The 19905-nt window shown below is 40.8% G+C and overlaps 1 protein-coding gene across 3 annotated transcripts in view; it reads right to left on the reverse strand.

Annotated features, from left to right (window-relative positions):
* CNTNAP5 (contactin associated protein like 5) overlaps positions 1-19905 on the reverse strand; it is a 271197-nt gene that overhangs the window by 138368 nt on the left and 112924 nt on the right. For 2 of the 3 annotated variants that reach the window (XM_030952826.1, XM_030952827.1), the window contains exons 4-6: positions 9786-9933; positions 2702-2905; positions 590-774 (exon numbers count right to left, since the gene is read on the reverse strand). In XM_030952826.1, the coding sequence (XP_030808686.1) occupies positions 590-774; positions 2702-2905; positions 9786-9933 (537 nt within the window). Of the gene's footprint in view, positions 1-589; positions 775-2701; positions 2906-9785; positions 9934-19905 lie in introns of those variants that run through there. The other variant, XM_030952828.1, reaches the window with a different exon arrangement.

The following is a 19905-nucleotide window of genomic DNA, read 5'->3' on the forward strand; positions in this document are numbered from 1 at the left end:
CTTGGGGTCATTTCCTCTCATCCTGTCATTTGCTAGCTGGGAGAAGAGACAGATGCCCACCTCACAAAACTTCCTTGTATACTGGAGGTCTTTCACTCCTGGTGGGAATACAATAATTTTCACCTGTTCATCTCTATGTGGAGAGCTGTAATTCAAGCAAGTGGTGTCTGGATAGAGGGACAACTCAAGGCTGGAATCCCCACAGTCATGCTCAATCCAATGCAGGGATGGTACACAGTGATGCCATTAAAATCATATTGGAGATGAGAACACAGCTGCTCCCTGAATATTTGACTAGAACCCAGGCTATGACTTCTCATTTATTCAAAGTCTGCCATACTTTTCAGTACAAACATAATGCAATGCCTATTTGCAGAGAGATTTGCCAGTTTCTGATGCTGGCATTTATGGGGTTACACTGACATAGTTTATGCTGCTAAAGTATGAAGGGAGGTCTCTAGGAAGGAAATATTAAATAATGATCTTTGCTGGAAAAAAACAGCTCATAGGGTGGTTGCTTTCCATCATATTCACTTTATAGCAATTCATACCTCGACTCACAATTTAAAACCTAAAGGGCTTCACGCACCTCATAATCAATATCCAAGTGATCTGAATCCCCCTTTGTTCGGAAGTGCTGGGTGTGCTTGTCCACTGTGAAGTTCACTTGCTTGTTGAAGCGTTCTATGAGAACTGAGTGCCAGTGCTGGTCATCCAGGAGGCTGCCCAAGGTAACAGAGGTGTGGCTGTTACTGAAGTGCAGGTTGGAGTCCCCTGGAGTGGCACAGAGAGGCACAAGACACCAGAGTTACCTCCAGACTCTTAACTGGACCATGGGGACTCAAGGAAAGCACAGAGCAGAGCTCCAGGATGCAAGCCAGAGCTCTTGGAAACAAATCCTTCTCAAAGACTGCCTTAGACTCCTTGGGTCCCATTCACATACATGTGTGTATACCCCCCCACCACACACACATTCTTTCCTTGTGAAATCCTTGTGATGAACCAGGAGGTGTTACAGATGCTGCACTCACACATTGCAGCAGGCAGGACGTTATTACTTTGTCTGTACCCTTGATTCTGCCAGGCTTTTTTGGTCCTGGTGGCTTAAGAGCTTCCTTTGGGTAACACCAAATTTTCTGTCTAATCACATCACCAGACCACTCCTGACACTTCAGTGTCAACTCCATGCTTTCTGAATTTTAAGAAGAAAATTGTTTAAAAAAAAAAGGTACTAGTCAGTGAAGCAATAAGAGTGTTTTGATCAGCTCATAAAAATTCTTAAACCTGGCCTAGCTCTCCAAAAGTATAGATCAAAAATCATAAAAATATTTAGGCTGGTAATTTTAACCCAGTAATTTCAAGCACTCTTCTGTTTTCCAGCTGGCTACATGTCTGAACACTTCAGAGCCTCACTGAAAGGGAGTGTGTATCCTCTTTTACATTCCCGCAGAATGGAGAGAACACATGCTCCAGAACTGCCAGGCAAGATGCAAGCAGATTCAAGAGAAGTAATTAAAACCCTTGTCATGACATATGAGTGCAAAAAAGAGGACCTGAAATGGCTAAAATTTTGTACACTTGGGGCTACAGCTGAAGAAAAAACCCAACTCATCTCAGAATACACATTCACAACAGTATCTCCTCTGGAAGAAGTAACACAATATAATTAACTGCAGTATATCCTTATCCTAGCACAAAAAAATTGTGAGAGGACAATTCAATGGGGTAGATTCCCCCATTCAGAGCTTCAGGATGTAGTTTTTTGGTTCAAGTAACACCCAAATTCCAAATCAGAAAATTATGCATTATCATTTCCAAACTTTGCTGAAAAAGAAAGAAGGAAAGAAAGAAAGCACAACCTGGGGACTCAACAATTAATGAGCTTATGTAAAAATGAAGTCCAACAGCTGTGGAAAATAGTTACTGATTTTTAAAACAAACATAATTAAGCACAAGGGGAAAAATGCCCAACTTAAACCCCTCAGTATGAGAAACATGAGCCAGCAGAGACTGCTGAGGCCAGTACCATGGGACACCCACAGATGAAGCCAGTGAAGATTTTGCAATAAGGCTGGGAGAGGGGGGGTATGATCATTCCTACTGGAGTAGCCTCTACCATTATCAAAGTGCTTCAGTGTATCCATCAGGGAAAAAAACAAGCGTCCTTCTATGGGAAAAAAATAAGCCAGCCTTTCCTCTGATGCTCTGATCCAACATGATTGTACAGTGATAGCCTTACAGATATTGAAGAAGGAATATTCAGAGTTTTCAGGAAGGAAACATACAGCAGTGTGAACAATGTTTTGACCAGAATGTTATCATTGAAATTCTGTATTCTCAGCTCAGCTCTGAATCACTGAGTGAATGGAAAAAAATTAGACACAAGCCAAAAATAAGCCTTTCCTGCAGTCCAAAGATCACTTCCTGAGAACGCTGTTCTTAAAAATAATATAAAAATCCCACACACATGCAAAAAAAAAAAAAAAAGAAAAATGAGCTATGTGAAGAATAAGAAGTAGCCATTGAGCAGTTCTGCCTTGCTCAACACTAGTTAGAGAAGCCAAGGTCTCTTAGCACAGCCACCATGTCCTGCATGACATCAGCACACAGAATGTTCTGTTGATATCAGCTGGAATTTGCAGATACTGTCTAATAAAAATAATAGATTTATATGCAAAACCATAATCCTAATTACCCTTACCCAGGTTGAGGTGCAAGGAGAGCTTCCCCTTCTGCAGTTCCAAGGTTATGTAGTCTCCACGCTGTCCTTCTCCATGGAATAAGACTCCATCCCCCTGCATGCTCTTGAACTTCAAGGACACTACATCTTTGAATGTGCTCATAAGCTTCTGATTGAACCTGTAGAGAAGTGAACTTCTGCCATCAAAGTCTGCAATATCTGACTCTGGAAGAAAGAAAATGGCAAAATAGCAAGGAGGGGCAGCATCAGAAGAGGGATTGTATTTTTTTCAGGATCTTTTCAAATACAGTTTGGAGTCAGGTATTGTTCTGAGTGTACATCCACAGGATGTACAGGTCATTTGGGCAGCCACATTTCACCCATTTCCAATCCTCTCCCTCTGCTGGAGAAAGGGAACACGAGGATAAAACCAGAACCCTCTGCACTTGCCTTCCTCACACAACACTTCTCTCTCATTTAACTTTTGAGAACAGAACAGGTGCCTCCCATCATATTCATATCTCCAGAACATCCCTTGCCACATTTGCTGTTCCTCTCAAATGCATTCAGGATGTTATTCATTACTTTGAACACTTCAGTACTCACTCCACTTTTGTAGCTTCACAGGAGTCTGTTGAGCTGTTCCTGCATGTCAGCCATGCCTGCATCCACCTCTGCATTCTGATAAGGATCCCCTCAGCCTCCGAGGGCTGGCTGCTTGCTTGTGATGGGCATTTAGCAGCCATGTTTCTGCATGCAAATTGACTAGGCTGGCAGGGATAGTCAAATATCAATTCAAAAAGCTTTTGAAGAAATTTCATGGGAACTGGGCATCTAAACTGATTATACACCTTTGAAAATCCTATTAGAAACATATTTTCCCCTTCAGCCAGCCTCTAAAATCCCAATCATTCTGGTAGGAAACAAGTTTTCTGTTCCTCACTTGCAATTAATATTTTCTTTGGCAGCAGCAGCAGCCTTAAGTACTCTCTCTGCTTTATAAACTTGTCTTTTAAGTAAAAAATATTTTTAAACAACATTTTTAACGGATCCCTAACCAGAATATTTCAGGTAGCTTTAAATACTTTTAACTAATATGTTGTACACAAACATCTGACTGACATACATTACTTCAATTCCAATTTCTACCCAACTGCAATTTGACACAATTTATGTATAAAGTATCAATTTTGTCAATTGGTATTTTCTGTTGTTTAGAAAAACATTAAAAATTAAGAATACCAGACAATGAAGAATTTGAACAGAGGTTTACTAAACTACACAACTACTGAGGCACAGGCACAAAACCAAGTAACACATTCCTTGTGCCCAAGAAGAAAGAACGTAGACTCTCTCTTTGCAAACCATACATTTCAATGATAAACCAAAGCTATCAGTTTTCTATTTTCTTCTGAAAAATAACTGAGAGGTTCATATAGTCAAGACTTCCAGTCAGCAAATGTATAGTGATTCAAGTCAGTAATTTAAGTCACCTAAACTCCATTGAGAGCTCTTTTATCCTTTTAAGCATTTACACTAGTTTCATCTGCTCCTTTTTAAAAACCAAAAATAATAAGAGCTGGGGGAGAAGGTTTTAACCTTTCTTTTCTCTCTCTTTTTTTTTTTTTTAGTGAAAAAATTAAAGAGGTCTGCAATTAACTACTATTAAAAGCTCAGAAAATAAAACAGCTGTTAACGATTTGTTACCATGGAAACTATCATGAAAATTTCTGCCTATCAGTATGACAGTTTCTACAGGAGTTTGATGGCACACTTACAAACTTGCAGGGAGCACAACATTTCAATTTGATGCAAAATTCTGTAACTCCATAGCCAACTTAATGCCAAATCACAAGGCAACTGATTTTTTTATGAGACTAAAACTACAAAGAAACTCAGTCCTGGGAAAATTCACTCTTGAATAAACTAAGACCAACTTCTTATCTGTGATGTCAGAATTATAACAGGCTGTTTCCCTGCATTTGTGGAACAGTTGCTAGTTTAGAAATTATCACAAATACGAAAGTATTCCTGCCATCTGTTTTTAACTTCTGAATTAGGTGTTATGAAACAGCTTCTTCAGAATTGCTGACTTCTCTCTATTGACACCTTGACTGCCAGTTTCTATAAAGGGAGTTAAATTGGTAGTTTAGTTCTTGTGAATTTCCCCTAACTACATTAAATACTACAATTTGGTTAAAGTAAATCACAAGTGTCTTATAAAAATGGTTTCACTTCAACACAGGCAGCAAATAGGAAATAGCTTATAAAGAATTTACAGTCTTTGATTTCCAGAGCATTTTGCAACTAAAGTTGATTTTTCTCCTAGCTCTTAAAACCAAAGGTACTGCAGAAGCAAGGACACTGATTCAATGCTGCTCAAAAAGTGGCCCTTTTTAAATCTTATTCCTAAGATCCAAGGCTCTAGCCAGTCTAAATTCACACTTCAGTTCTTGTTCTTAACTCTCCATTAAGCCACAGCATTACATGATTTCTTGAAGAGCTCTACTGCTGACATTTACAGAGCATATCACAAAGGAAAACTTGTTTCTGAAAAGCTCTGCTCCACTAATTATCAGTTGTGAGCACATTGGCCAATAAATAGCCCTGAATGAAACGAGAATATGTCAAATAAATGCTAACACTGGCAGCCAAAAGTCATTAGTGGCAGTTTGCATGACAACAAATCGTTGGTTCCTGTTAAAAACAGCCACTCCAGAAAACCTGCTTGGTGTTTGCTTAGTGCTTATGTAGTCCATGTATGTCCATAACCCTCTTCCAGCAAGAGAACGAGGATCCAAAATGTTTCAAGTCTCAGAAAATCTGTAGTAATAACAGACTAAAACACAACATGTGATTTCATCCTGCACTGCCTGCTGGTGTTCTTACACTCCCTGAAGACAGACTTTACTCATTCTGGGCTCTTCTCTACACTGTCCTCATCAACAAGGCTGTTGACAGGCTGGCAGCAGTATGAGAGCACAGAGCCTGCTCGTGCAGCAATCTGCTCCCAGCAGCAGAGAGGATACACAGCCATACTCAAGAAGAAAGTCCTTCCTCCTAGTGACTTTGGGAAACGTGAACACTTAGCAAAGATATTCTAAACCAAGAATAACTCTAGGAACAGTTGCCATGTGAGACAAGAACTTTCAGTCTTGAGCTTGCACCAATGAACGGAATCTTTAACTCCTGGCAGAAGGGAAGAGGACAGCTCCTGGTCTGAACAGATGTGTCCCCTGGCCACTCACAGCTCACTGCCCGGAATGACTCCAAAGCCATGCCCACCTCTCTCTCAGACATTCAACCCAAGGGATGCATGTGGATGACTACTTTGGAGGTGACTGTTCTGCCATGAAGCTTTATCCCTGTCAAAAATCATTTGGGTAAGCAATCATGTAGGTATTTAATTTGGGCATTTGATTACAAACATGACTGGTCAAGGACCATCAGACATTAAGCAGTTCTCTGCAATGAGTTATTTTCTATCTCATAGGAAGACAAAGGATAGGATGAAGGAAGGTGGGGGAAAAGAAAGAAAAAAAAAAAGAAAGAGAAAAAAAGAGAGAAAAAGAATCCTGCAAAAATATAATTTAATAAAAAGGCACAATATCAGATCATATTCCCCAAAGCAATGACAGCAAAATATGAGAAATCAGAGTCCTGAACTGCAAATGAAGAATTCTGCTCTCACAAGACACCCTGTCTCACACCCTATCATTGTTTCTCCTGTGGTATCCCAGCCTGTTAACTGCACATACACCCAATTCTGCTGATGCACCTTTGGCTGTTAACCAGTTATAGAATATGATCAGCATCTTCAATGCACCTATAAATCTTATCCTATAAAAGCAATTGTACCAGTAATTTTCTTTTTTCTTGTGCTAAGCTAACAAGACTTTTCCCAAGTATAAAGATACACTTGTCGCCCCTTGCCACCTCCAACATCAAAAGCAACTGGTTTGCCATTTGTCTGAGCATGTCCTCTGCTGCAGCTCTGCTTATCTGTTACAAATACACTGCTCGAGCCACTGCTGCAAAGGAATAGCAAGGGTTACACGTATTTCTCCATGGAACTTTCCATAGAACTCATCATCAATCCTTTTCTTAACAGGAAACATTAATGTATGTTTTCAGATCATCATCTCCTTCCTATTTTCAAGATCCTATTTTGAGGATACCAGATGAGATATTTACAGGAATTTTAAAAAATGTAATCAATTTCATTTAAACATATACTTTCTGAAGAAAGCAAACATTTACCAGGCTATCTGTGAATTACAGCTTATATGATGGCCTTGGAGTCCTTTATTCACAGGAAATTCAATAGGTATGGGATAGGATCAGGTACACTCATAATCTGAAATAGCTTTTCTGTTCAAAACATTTTTTTATTTTTCCAAAGAAACAATGTCAACTGGCATCCAAATAGAGGGTGAAAAGAAAAAGAGAAGATGATTAAAAAAAAAAAAGACAAAAAATGAAAGCTCTTTTGTTTGACAGGGAGGCTTGAGGAATAAATTCATAGTAAATTATTTCTAGCAGAAGCAATGAACAACAGCAAGTGCCATTCAGCAGCAGCACAGTACCATCACAGGCTAAGTTACTCAGTTTGGCATCCAGTGCACTCAGCAGAATTCCTCAGTATGTTTTGCTGCTGTGTCCTGGCAGAGTGTCACCTGGCAGGTGACCTACAAGACCTGATGCTTGCCATGTGCCCCCTACTAAACAGCCATCAATGAAAGCTGCACTTGCAAAAGTTAGAACAGGATTGTGCTCCTGGGGCCTCTCGAGCAGAGAATATTGCATAGGAGGGTCATACACCAAAAATGAGATAACAGAGCCTCCTGCTGCCAAAGGCTATCACATTCACCTAAACAGGCAGCAGGGAAGCCATACATGCCTCTTACAGATGGATTTGTGTCAGCTGATGTTGTTTCTTCTCTCAGCATCCCACCCCTTCTTTCATGCACATAGAGACGCATGAAAATGGTGCACATTCAATACACTTGTTCTTCTATTTCAGTTTCCTTCCTGGCTTGTTCAACAGCCTGTCTCTAGAAACTCAAGCTTTGCAATTTTAAATTTTTTCCCAGATTATTAATATTTCTTATGCTACAGCTGAACACGGTGGATGAGTCTGTGCTATCAACTTTACAAAATGCATTTATGTAGTTGTACACCAGCTCAGGATCTGCAGCAGATATTCCGTCAGTATACCACTAAAGATGACATTTTAAAAATGATCAAACATCTTTTGTACAGTGCTGGTGTGTCTGGGTTAGGAGTAGCCAAGCCAGTAAAACTATATAAGCACAACTTGTAGACAGGTATTGCTTGGCACATGCAATTTGCCAGAGAGAAATGTGAATGGCACATTTATATAAATGGAATGAATATTTCAACACCCTGTAAAAGTTTTATGAATCCCTTTATTTCTTTTCTGGCTCGCTTTAATCTCATACCTTAATTCTGCACAAGCGCTTTTATTTCCTACAACTACAGGGTACAGGACAAAGATGAAGACTTAGATGATAAGACAAGGCAACTCAGCCTGCAAGTGATTCTGAAATCTTTGTATCATAGAAAACACAACCACAGTCTGACATGAAAGTAGTGTTCATGTAGTACATCACATGGACTACCACCAAAAAAAGAAAAAACAGCCACAAAAGTTTCAATCTTCCCAAAGTTCAAGTTTTATTTGTCACGCAACTGTTTGGACTATACTCTTCACTGCAAGAGGTCTGGAAGAAGAAAGCTCTTGAAAACAGATTAGGTGGCTATTTCAGAATTATGTCACCTGTGTCACCAAAGGCAGTTGATTCTGAATTTCAGATTTTAGTTTACATGTTCACTAATATACCTGGAAAAGGTCTCTTGCCCTAATGACTGTACATCCAGACCAGGTGGTTGTTGGTCAGTCAACAGTGCCTGTACAAGTGGACAAACAGCATCTAGAAGAAGCTGAATGGATGTAATAGACCTACACAGAGACCATAAGAATCTTCCTGTGCAACCACGTGAAGCAGTCCTAAGATCCACGGGCAGTGACAAGGCCCCAGAAAGTCCTGAAATTGTGTCTTTGTTCAGTAGGAACATGTGACTCAAAAAGTTTAATAAACTTCTCTTTCATTTAGCTTAGATGAATTTAGGTTGTCTCCCAAATAGTTTTCATGCTTATTCTGCTACAGCCCATTATCTGTGCTTGGAAGGAACAGATAAGGACCTAAGTTAAATGGGGAAATGTACCAGTACAGCGGTGTCACATGATGGTCACTTGTGTCACACCACCCCAAATTTATCAGTAGAATGTTGTTAATCCCCTGAACTCTACACAACAAAATCTCCCCCATTTCCAGCAGCATCTCGAGTCACACAAATGAACACAAAGTCACCTGAGAAATAAATATTGGACTTGTATTTCCTCATGAGCGGACTTCCATTTTCTGCAATGGAGCACTGTCAGTCCTTTTGTCTTACATTCAGTCTGCCACAGTCACAGGTCATACATCTGCAGCACTACGACAAGATTTGTCACCAAAACACCCCAAACCAGCAACATTTACCAGCTGCTCCAAAGCCCAAAATGCTACAGACCATATCATCAAAGACCATCACGTGTTAAGAGTGGCCAAAAAAGCTGTTGTGTAAAGGCAATTAAATCAGCAGACAGCACTCTGAAGCTATAAAGTCATCAGCTCCAAATACAACCAGAGCTGCAGAATCCACAGCACTTCACAACTAGGTAACTGGCCTTAAACTCACAAATGAACTGTTAAGGCAAATATAGCCCTATCGAGCTCCCAATTAGCCTTGTGACCTTCAATGGGCAGGAGGTTTTGCAGCATGTGACTGCTTGGCTCTCCCAGAAGCAGCAAATTGCTCTGTGGTGGGCTCAGCCCTGAGGAGGCTTCACCAGCTGAGTGAGACAGGCACCACATCCCTGAGCAGAAAGGCAAGAACAGCGACTGGAAAAAATAAACAATGGCAAAGTGTTTCATGTTACATTTTAACTCATAAAACTTTTACCGCGCTCTTCCCACAGCACCACCAGAACCAAGTAAAAGCTCTTTTACAAAATGTGGGTTAAGATGCAGCCACTTACTGTAAGAGCAGCCAAAGACCTCAACTCTCAGTCCTATCCGCCCACCAACGTTCCACCTCAGGGGGATGAAGCGCAAGAATCGAGCTTTCACCGAGTGCAGCAGTTTGTGGTGAACCACACTGTCAGCATTGCTGTTCCCTGTGAAAACCTGGAAGGACAAAAAAACCTGGGTGAGGCATTAAGCAACAAGAGGCGAATGCAGCACTCTGAACAAAGGCTGTGAACTGTCACCCCTCTTCACGATTCTTAGTCTCAAAAATTACGTAAAATTATTTGAATTGATTGTCAAGTTTTCTGCTAACTGCTGCATCTCTTATGAAGGGAAACAAGGGAGACAGCAGCACCGCAGCAGAGTGGGGATGTATACACAGAGTCACAAAAGCAGCTTGTAGATAGGGATGATACTGAAGATGCTGCACAATTTCTCCTAAGCCAGACTATTCCCATGCATTGTAATACTCCATCAACCCCTAAAATAGTGAGAGTCCTGTCAGCACAGTGAAAGATCGGGCTTGATTTAGCCTTTGGTGCACTCATGGAAGCACTAAATGATAGACACAAGCCACTAAAGTTCTTGAGAGTCTGGGAAGAACAGGACTTTGAGATACCAACAGAAAGCTCAAGCAAGGAACAGGCGGAGATAAAAGCCTAAGTACACCGGAGAATCAGCATTTTGACTGTGTTTGCACCCAAGAGAGTTAAAGCATGCAAACATAATAATTTAATTTCTTTCCTTACCTATTTAATTAATTGCCTGCAACAGCAAGCCAAAATTAATGGCCCTAGTCACAATTATAACTTAGCAAGAGAAAATTCTCTCATGGATGAAGAATGACCGAGGGATTTCAAAGACAAACCTTCAGAAAAACTTCAAGGCTGTATTCCTGCCTGAAGCATTTTCAATTCATCTTTACACCCTTATCTGTAATATTGGCGCAGGAATATCACAGACTTCCTGCAATCCTCAGAACATTTCAGTAATTCAGCTAGGATTGAAATTTGAAGCTAACAGTTTTGTAAAACATGAAAAGCAAAGAGAGAACACACAAAAACATAATCTCAGAGGGGAGCCATATTTGTAAAAGAGGTCCTGCATTTTGTAAGCATAAAATTTCATCACAAAAAGTTGTACCAGTTTAAAATGCTTCCACAGTTCAAAAATTGGCACCATTCACGTACACAATGTAATTGTGATCAAAATTGGAATAAACCCATTAAAGGAGACCTACAATTCATTTTGATGGTTCAAGGATGTGCTAAAGAGATTAGGGGCTCATCTCCACTCATTTGTTTTTCCTCAAATACAAGCATTCCAACATTTTTCCAAATGTTATTATAGATGATGTAAAACCTCAAATCCAGTGTATTCTTGTTTTACTAAACTCAGCATTCAATTGATTTATTAGAACTATATTAAATAAACAATATTCTGGAACATTTATAAGGCACAATCCTTTGAAACCATACCTTGTTTATTTCATTTCACCTCAAAAACTGTAACTTGGGGAAATTCTCTTCTATATAGGCCTAAATAGGCCTTATTTTCCACCCAATCATGAATGCAAAAGACCACATATATCTCCCTTCCTAAAACATTCTTTGCATTTCATTGCTGTTATTGCCTGCATCTGAAGATGAACAACGTTACTGAAATGATCTCTCACAATCCCAGTTACCTCCTTAAAAAAACACCATTCAAAACATGTGATCATGTGCTGGTTTTAGCTGAAGTGTAGTTAATTTTCCTCACAGTAGTTTGTATGGGGCTGTGTTTTGGATTTGTGCTGGAGACAGCATTGATAATACAGAGATGATTTAGTTATCGCCAAGCAGTGCTTGCACAGAGTCAGGGACTCTTCTGCTCCTCATCCCACCAGGGAGGAGCCTGGAGGGGTCACCCCAGCTGACCACAGGGATATCCCATCCCACTGGCAGCACTGTGCTCAGCACACAGAGCTGGGGGAAGGACAGAGGGATGGTTCAGAGTGATGGAATTTGCATTCCCAAGTCATAATTACATGCGATGGAGCCTGGCTGTCCTGGGAAGGGCTGAACGCCTTCCTGCCCACGGGAAGTGGAGAATTGTTCTGCTTGCAAAAGTGTGGTTGGCTTTTGCTTCACTCATTAAATTGTCTTTATCTCAACCCATGAGTTTTGTCATGTTTTATCTTCCAATCATCTCCCCCATCCCACAGAAGGAAAGTGAGCAGCTCTGTGGGGCTCAGGTAATGGTTGGGGTTAATCCATTAGAGATTGTAAAATTATTTATATTAGGAGCTTATGAGGCTGAAAAGGGGAAAAATTTGGTTATCCCAGTTGTCCTCAAAGCTTTGCTTTTCCTATACCTCTAGCTCTGAACTTTTTATGCACAAGATCTTGTTTTCTACAAGTATGATAGGACAGTTAACTAACCTCTCATAAAATAAGCTATATTGTTTTTTAATGGAGATTCTTGTTGATGTTAATTCAAAGTTAACCAAATACAGCAGATATGTTTTGAGGAGTGGAACAATCAGTAGTTCTATATGTCCTGATCTTACTCATACTGCTTTTCACATAGGAGCCAATTTCAAATTCCAGCAGACAGTCTTTCCTAGATTTTTTTTCCTTATATTTCAAGTGAAAAATCTTGGTTTTTTTCAGAACAAGAAACTAATGAAACTGTCAGTAGAGACTAAGCCTCACAGTCATAGCTGTGGCAGTCCTTACATTTTTAGTAAGACACTTATGGATATATAAGATGCATAAAGGAGACTGTTGTTGTCTGTTTGCTCCAAAGTATCATGTCCTTGGAGCCCTGTGATTATGTAAATGTTTCACCTTTAATAAGATAAAAAAGAAAGAAGAAGAACAACAAAGGGGGAACAGAGGGTTTCCAGTCTTCCCAATTGCAAAGAAAAACTTAAAACGCAGTGACTAGAGTGAAAGTGAAAGTGAAAAGTAAGAGACAAAAGAAAAATTACACCTTTATACTGTGAAACAAGCTGGGGTGTCCAGCAAACTTTAGGGACTCTCTGTGCCATCAAGGAGGTTGTGGTTTTGCCAGGGAGAAGATTCACAGCTGTACCACACCCACTGCAAGCTGATCTCGCTGCCTACCCACTGGCATCTCTGCTAGGGATCTTCCCTCAACACATCAAGCAAGAGCCAGAATTATTCACATCCAGCCTCCAGATCAGTTAGTTCACTCCAAACCTGATGGGCAACTATGTAAAAACATCCCTCCCACACCGAAAGAGCCACACTGGTAAAAATAAATTATTCAGAGGTCCAATACCGCCCTTACAGCACTTTTTCTCAAGCTCCTCTAATAAGCAAAGAGCTAATGACCCTTTTAGAGAAAGGAAATCCACAGGCAAAGCTGTACCCATTGATCTGTGCCTACGAGATGGTTCTGTGTGCTGCTGGCACATCCCTGCTTGCTGCTACCGACGGGACATCACTGTGTGTGTGCCTTCAGGATTGCTTTGATTTTCCTTTCCAACTCCCACGGCTATACAGATCACCTTTTGATACTTTATGGACCACCTGTGGGCTGTAGACCATTGATTGAATAATACCAATTGCCACTGGAAAACTTAAGATCCACAGCGGACACAGAAAAAAATCCATCCATTAAAGGAGATGAAAGTAGGAGGCAGTACCAGATTTCACAGCCCTGGAGGTTCAAATATTGATTAACAGTAAACCTATTGGTGAGAATGGCAGAAGTCCTCTTGAGAAATGGCCTCTATTACAACTTGTTGTTGATAAGGATTAATTCCCAGGACCAAAATGACAAACAAGTGCAGAAAACAAAGCACTTGCATTTCCCATGCAACACAGTTGCTCTGGGAGGGAGCACAGCCCTTCAATCTGTGTCTTCTAACAAGCCCTGTAAACACAACAGACAGATGATTTACATGGGAAATTCTGCCTCTGGCATTCTATGGGGCTTATAAATCAAAGAGCTCCATTAGTGCCAAATTTTGCCACCAGCTTCTTGAAGGCAAAAGCTTTTCCCCAGTGCCAGCGGCTGCAAGGTTAACAGCTGGCCAGGGCTGCCCCTCGGACCAAGCTTGTTCCACAATGCCTGGCTGCACGGGGCTCTGCTGTGACACAGACCACGGCACCACAGTAATATTTTATGAGGCTTTTTTTATGAGCCAGCAAAGGCAGGTCCCACTGGCATGAAAAGGTGAGGGGAGAGCAGCTGCAGTGGTTTGGAGCAGGGTCCAGCCAGCTCAGCGCTGCCTCTTGGGCAGCAGCTGTCAGCACGTAGGGAAGAATGGCAGAGACAAGCAGACACAGTGCTCCTCCCAATGCTCAGCTCACCTAGTTCATGGATTATAGTGAAAAGGACAAAATCGAATTCCAGTTTAAATGAAAAAGAAAATTTTCAAAAGAAGCATAAATCTTAAAATTGCTATCGTTGCCTGGAATTTGCACGGATGAGTCCCTCAGGAAAAACAATGATTCAACTAAATGGGCTATTTTCACAACTCTCCCATTCAGAGGGATCCCCAAAGCTTTTCAAGGGCAGTTCAGGAAAATGTCACACAACTGTGGTGAAATACATCAGTTGTTTGATAACCTGAAGACACATATTTGTTTCTTTACCTCATGCATTAATTCAGAGCTATGCCAGATCATACCAGTCAGACTTGATGGGCTTCAGATCATCCTTTGGCCAACCTCTTAGACTGGTCTCCACCTCCCAACAGACAAGTGGGAATTGGGTGCAAGTGTCTGCTCATGAAAGCCCAGTTAATCCAAAAGATAAGATCAGATGCAGGACTTTATTTCAGTCTCCCCCAGCACGAACTCTCTGCACACTAAATGGTAACTTATTTACAGACCTGAAGAAGGTGGTTCCCATAATGGCTCTGCTGAATACATTCTGCTCTCCACTTTGTTAGACAGTTAATGGGATGGGCTCAAAATGAGTATGCAAGCAGCAACATCTGCACAATCCTCAGCCCTGTATGGTGAGCAGGCAGACCTGAGGTTAACTGCCTTTTAGGGGAGGTATTTTAAGACATATTGAAAACTCCCATTTCTGCCCAAGTAACTCTGATGACCGGAATTGAGGGGAAAGAAATAATCAGATTATAAATGTGCAGAGGGCATACAACACAGATGTTAGCAATTTACAACATTTCAACCTTCAGTAAAAGAAATACAAGCACGGAAAAGAGCACTCCACCTTCAAATTTCACTTGTGACATCAGAGTGTGCTGTCTCCAGTGCCTGAAGAAAAAGGACAAGAGGGCACTTGATTCAAGCTATCCAGAGCTCAGTGAGGGAATCAAGGGGAGACAAAAAGCAGCTAAGATGGTCATAAATCCCAGAACTGCAGTACTTATGAGCAAAACAATGTCATTCTCCCCTTTAAACTTCCGTAGCCAGATGAGAAAGATCACGAGCTAGGAGTGATACAGAACATCCTTCCTGGGAATAACTCCCAAGTACCTGAGGGTAACATGCACTTCAAGGAAAGAAAGAATTTTCAAGGGAGAAACAACATGAAAATCTGAAAGAGGAAGGAGAAAGCATTGTCTAACTTTTCACATTTTTCAGGCTGAAACAAACTCTGACTTTTATCTTCTCCAAAGGCAATGGGATTTCTGTTCTGCTGAAGTTTTTGTTACCTGGAATGCAGCTCAGTGGGGCTATTGGGTACTAAATTCAGGTTTGGAGGAAGCCAGTGACTAAAACCAAGTTATGGTAGGGGTCCTAGGTCTCTGCTTGTATATGTGGAAAGAGACCAAGGGATACCATGACAATGACACAATGAATGCCCCATATGGAAACTCAGCACCCTCTGATTTTAATGGGATGATACAGGGTTTCTTTTCACAGAAAAATTATACTGTATCAGTGTTTGCTAGCTGCACCCTAGGCCTGGACAGGTTTGTGGCTACAAATTTCTGCAACAATGAAAATTAAAAAATACATTTCGTTTCTGCTGCAAAACAAAAGAAACTGTCAGTTCAGGCAATTGTAGAAACTTGCCCCTTTCACCTTAGCCCAGCCCTAAAACACAAAAAGATATAAAAACTAAAATATAATTTCAAAGTCTAAATGTTTGGGGTTTTTTCACATTTTACCATTTCTGCATCCTGTGAATGCCAGCGGTGAAAAATGTTGCTTTGCTTATGTAATGGAAAAAATCCTACCTAACACATCAAGCCAGAGCTGTTAATATCTTGTCACAAAGCAACACAGTGAAATTGCTTTGCTGTCATCTCCATCGCCCTGCGCCCAGACTGGGAGCTGCTAAAAGCTCCTCCTCGTTTGGAGGGTGAGTTCAGTGCAGCTGCCCAGCTCAGGAGTTCATGGCAGGACCCGGCCCCGGGGAGTTGTTCTCTTTCAGCATCTGGCCTTAAAAAATTATTTTACTGTTAGAGGAGGCCAGACCATAGGGAGAAGGAAAGGATGACAAAGAGGACTGCTCAGCTCCTCTGAAGTTCAGAGCTCTGTTTTCAATACCACAGAGCTACATTTGGTACATGGGTGGCAAACCAAAGTACGTTGTTTTCCCACCTCTCTTTCTCAAAAGGCAAGCTAAATTTTCTTTCAGTATTCTTTCAAACCTTCTGCAGAAACAAAGTAAATTTACTTGGAGGAACTCATCTGCTTAGGAGAGTAAGTGGGAGATTTTCCCACCTATTTAAGCAGGTTTCAGCCTGAGCTCAAGAGAAAACAGCTGTCAGCCTCATCTAGGGGCCAAAAGCTGGAGGGTAGGTTGTGTCCACTTAGCACATCAGTCACCTCTGAGCATCTCTTTCTACTTCATGTCTCTTTCCTATAAATGCTATAGTCTTCATGACCAAAGGTAAACAGTTATTTCTGGTTAAGAGCCTTCTGAGCTGATTAGCCTGTGTCCAGACTCATGCTTCAGCTTCCAGCTCCAATACTATGACTCAAGCCAGTATCAACCCTATCCTACCTTCATAAAGAGAAGCCTCTTCTGCTTATGTTTCTTCTTTCCCAACAGCAGCTACATTTTTCTTTGTGAAACACCCATTCTTGACAAGAACTTCAGAAACAATATCCCCTGGCACACTGTCAGACAATAACCTCAGAAACAATATCCCCTGGCACACTGTCAGAGCTGCTATTAGGGAGGAGCAGGGCGGGAAAGAATAGAAGAGGCACCTGTCAAAATTATCCTCCCATAACATATTATCTGAGGAAGTGACAGCTTTCCATCTCATCCCTCTATCCCCTAATGGAAAAAAAAAATCATCTACAAAGAGGTAGTTAAACTTCCCTACACAGCAAGGATTAAAATGACTCCTGATCAAGCAGGAGTCCTACTGGGACTGCATTACACTTGTTACTTACTGAGGGGCTGACTGCTGTGCTCCAGCAATGCAGCATCCACCTGGGCTCCTGAGCATTGTTTAGACACCTCTGAGCTACTGGCAGCTTCTGTACAAGTAGGGGAGAGGAGGTGCAGTAGTGTGTCAGGGTCCATAGTAATTCATCACTTCCCTAAATGATCTGCTCAAGTGAGAAGGTTATTTGCTGCTAATCCAGCCCATTACACTGTGTCCATACCTTTCTGTCTGGTTAGCTGCTTTCCAAACACAGGAACAAATTCCGTTAACAACATCATTAACATCAGATAGATGACTGCCCAAAGTAAACTACATTTATATAAAGGATGCTGCTTATTATCCTTCTCCTGACAGCTGGTAGAACTAATCACAGTGTTTCCAATAAAACCCATCATTTTTACATCATCAAAATATTTTGCAAGCAAAAACATTAAAAAAAAAAAAAGAATAGCCATTGAGACAATCTATATAATATTCTTTTCTAAATAGGTCTGTATCAAAATAAAAAACGTGTAATTGTGACGTGTAATTGAAACATGAAGTTTCTTGGGTCCCTTAAGGGCAGTGAAACACTTCTATTTAGACCAAAGAAAATGACACAAAATATTGGAGAACTTTTTAACCCTTTGCACATTTTTTTCCCCTGTTCTGATTTACCCCAAGAAAATGCTAATTTATTTTCTTGCTTTGTTCAGCACCACATTTCTATACAGAAATGGACAGTTTGATCTTTAAACAGTTTGAATTAGTGTCAATCTGTTTCCAGAATCTGCCAAACTGTACCTTGGCAAAGTCTGAGATTCTGCATCTGCCAGAGACCTTTCCCAATAGGCAACTTGGGTACAGTGATGTCTTTTGAAGAAAAGCAAATTTACCAAATGAATAATACACAAGCTACATCACTTGACCTCAGGATGAGACAATGGTCTCTGTCTTCTTCCATTTCCTCAGACAGATGTAGCCCAAATGCCTGACCCAATCTGTAGTTGGGCAGGTTGCCCTTCTTCTTCCCAGCAATAAACCAAGTGCAATTTCCTTACTGTGCTGAGATACCCTTTGCATACATATGTGAAGTTGCATCTCACAAAACTGCATTGCATTCATGGAGGATGGATCCCTACTTTAGATTTTAGAATCAGCTTTGTCTTTGGAGCACCTGGAGGTGAAGCTGTTATCACTGCTAATATCATCCCTGCTACATAAATAAATAAGAATAGAAGCAAGAAGCAAGCAGCAAAATTAAACCTGTAAATTACAAGTCTTAGCTTAAAGCCAGCAGCTAATTCCTGCTTCTGTTCAGCCTCCTGCACTTTATCTTAAAAGCAATCCTACATAAAGATAGTATTTTAAACTAAATCACAACAAGGATAAATATTTCCCTAGTACCTTGACTACATTAACCTTAGCCAACAGACTGAAACTGCTCTTCTGCTGCCAACACTAATCACAGATTTCAGCTGTTCTGCATAAATCTCATGGAGACCTTCATGCTTTACATTAAATTAGTGGGATTAACAATGCAGTGAATGTGTTTATGTCTGGCAGTGCTGGGGGAACTTTGGGAACCTTTCCTGTGTTTAGCTTCATCAAAGCACATTTAAATAGCTGGTGCTGTACACTCAGTATCTCTCTGGTTGCAATTTGCCAGACGGATCCAGCAAGATGACACCAGAGAGGTGGTAGTTATTCCATGCAACAGTGACCTCAGATGAATACTGTGCTTCATTATCTTATATTATTTCACTGTTATAAAGTTTCAGAGCATTTGCATTTGGATCAGTAAAGTAATATCCTGTGAAAGAAGAAAAATAGGTAGGCTTGATTTTCTCCAGTGTTCTACAAAGCACCAAAATGCAGGTGCCTAGACACATTTCTTGTCACACCCATCTCCCCCCTGCCCTATAGCAACTTTCATAAGGAAGAAAAGACAGGTTATAGTAGTAGGCAACTCCCTTCTCAGGGGAACAGAGGGTTCAATACACTGGAGAGATCCTTCTCTTATGGAAGTCTGCACCCTTCCTGGGGCCCAGATTAAGGACATCACCAGGAAAATTCCCAGTCTGGTACGGCCCTCAGACTATTACCCATTACTGATCTTCCTTGTGGGTGGCAATGAAGCCACAATCCCACCCCCCAGAGCAGTGAAATCATGCTCGTGTACATCAGCCATAGTCTTGGCCCAGTGAATTACACAGACTTGTCCCTACCACAGGAGGGCTAAATTTAATTGACATACTTTCCTCCTACAAAACTGTTACTGTAATGCTTGCAGCATCCTACATTTGCATCTTGTCGTTGCACTTTCACATTGAGGTCCATCACTGAACCACATTAACTTAATCTCGAGGACACTAAAGCAACTTAAAGAAACCACATCTCTTCCTCCTGCAATAAAGTAAGATGAGCTTTTGCAGCATCTTGGCAGGCAAATGTGCAATGTCTTCCAAATGCATGTCTACCCATTAAGTTTCGACCACACATTTCATTATGCCAACCACACCAAACAATCCTCAGCAGCAGGCTCTGAAGATCATGATGTTCTCTAAACTATAGCCAAAAAAATAAAAATTAACTTTCTGTTAGTGATCCAAGGAGGAGGCCTGAAATTCTGACTCTGAAGTGTAATTTTTTCTGGCATACAAATAACACCCGTTACTGTTGTTATGGTGGGACATACGGAGTTGTGATACACTTGGCAGGCCCAAGATCACATCAGACCATCAATAAAAACTGTTCTACTACTTTTATTTTAAAAAATAGAAAATTATGGGAATTTCTCAGTGAGTTTGAAATTT

The sequence above is a fragment of the Camarhynchus parvulus genome, chromosome 7 (genome assembly GCF_901933205.1).
Source record: "Camarhynchus parvulus chromosome 7, STF_HiC, whole genome shotgun sequence".
In the NCBI taxonomy this organism is placed as follows: Eukaryota; Metazoa; Chordata; class Aves; order Passeriformes; family Thraupidae; genus Camarhynchus; species Camarhynchus parvulus.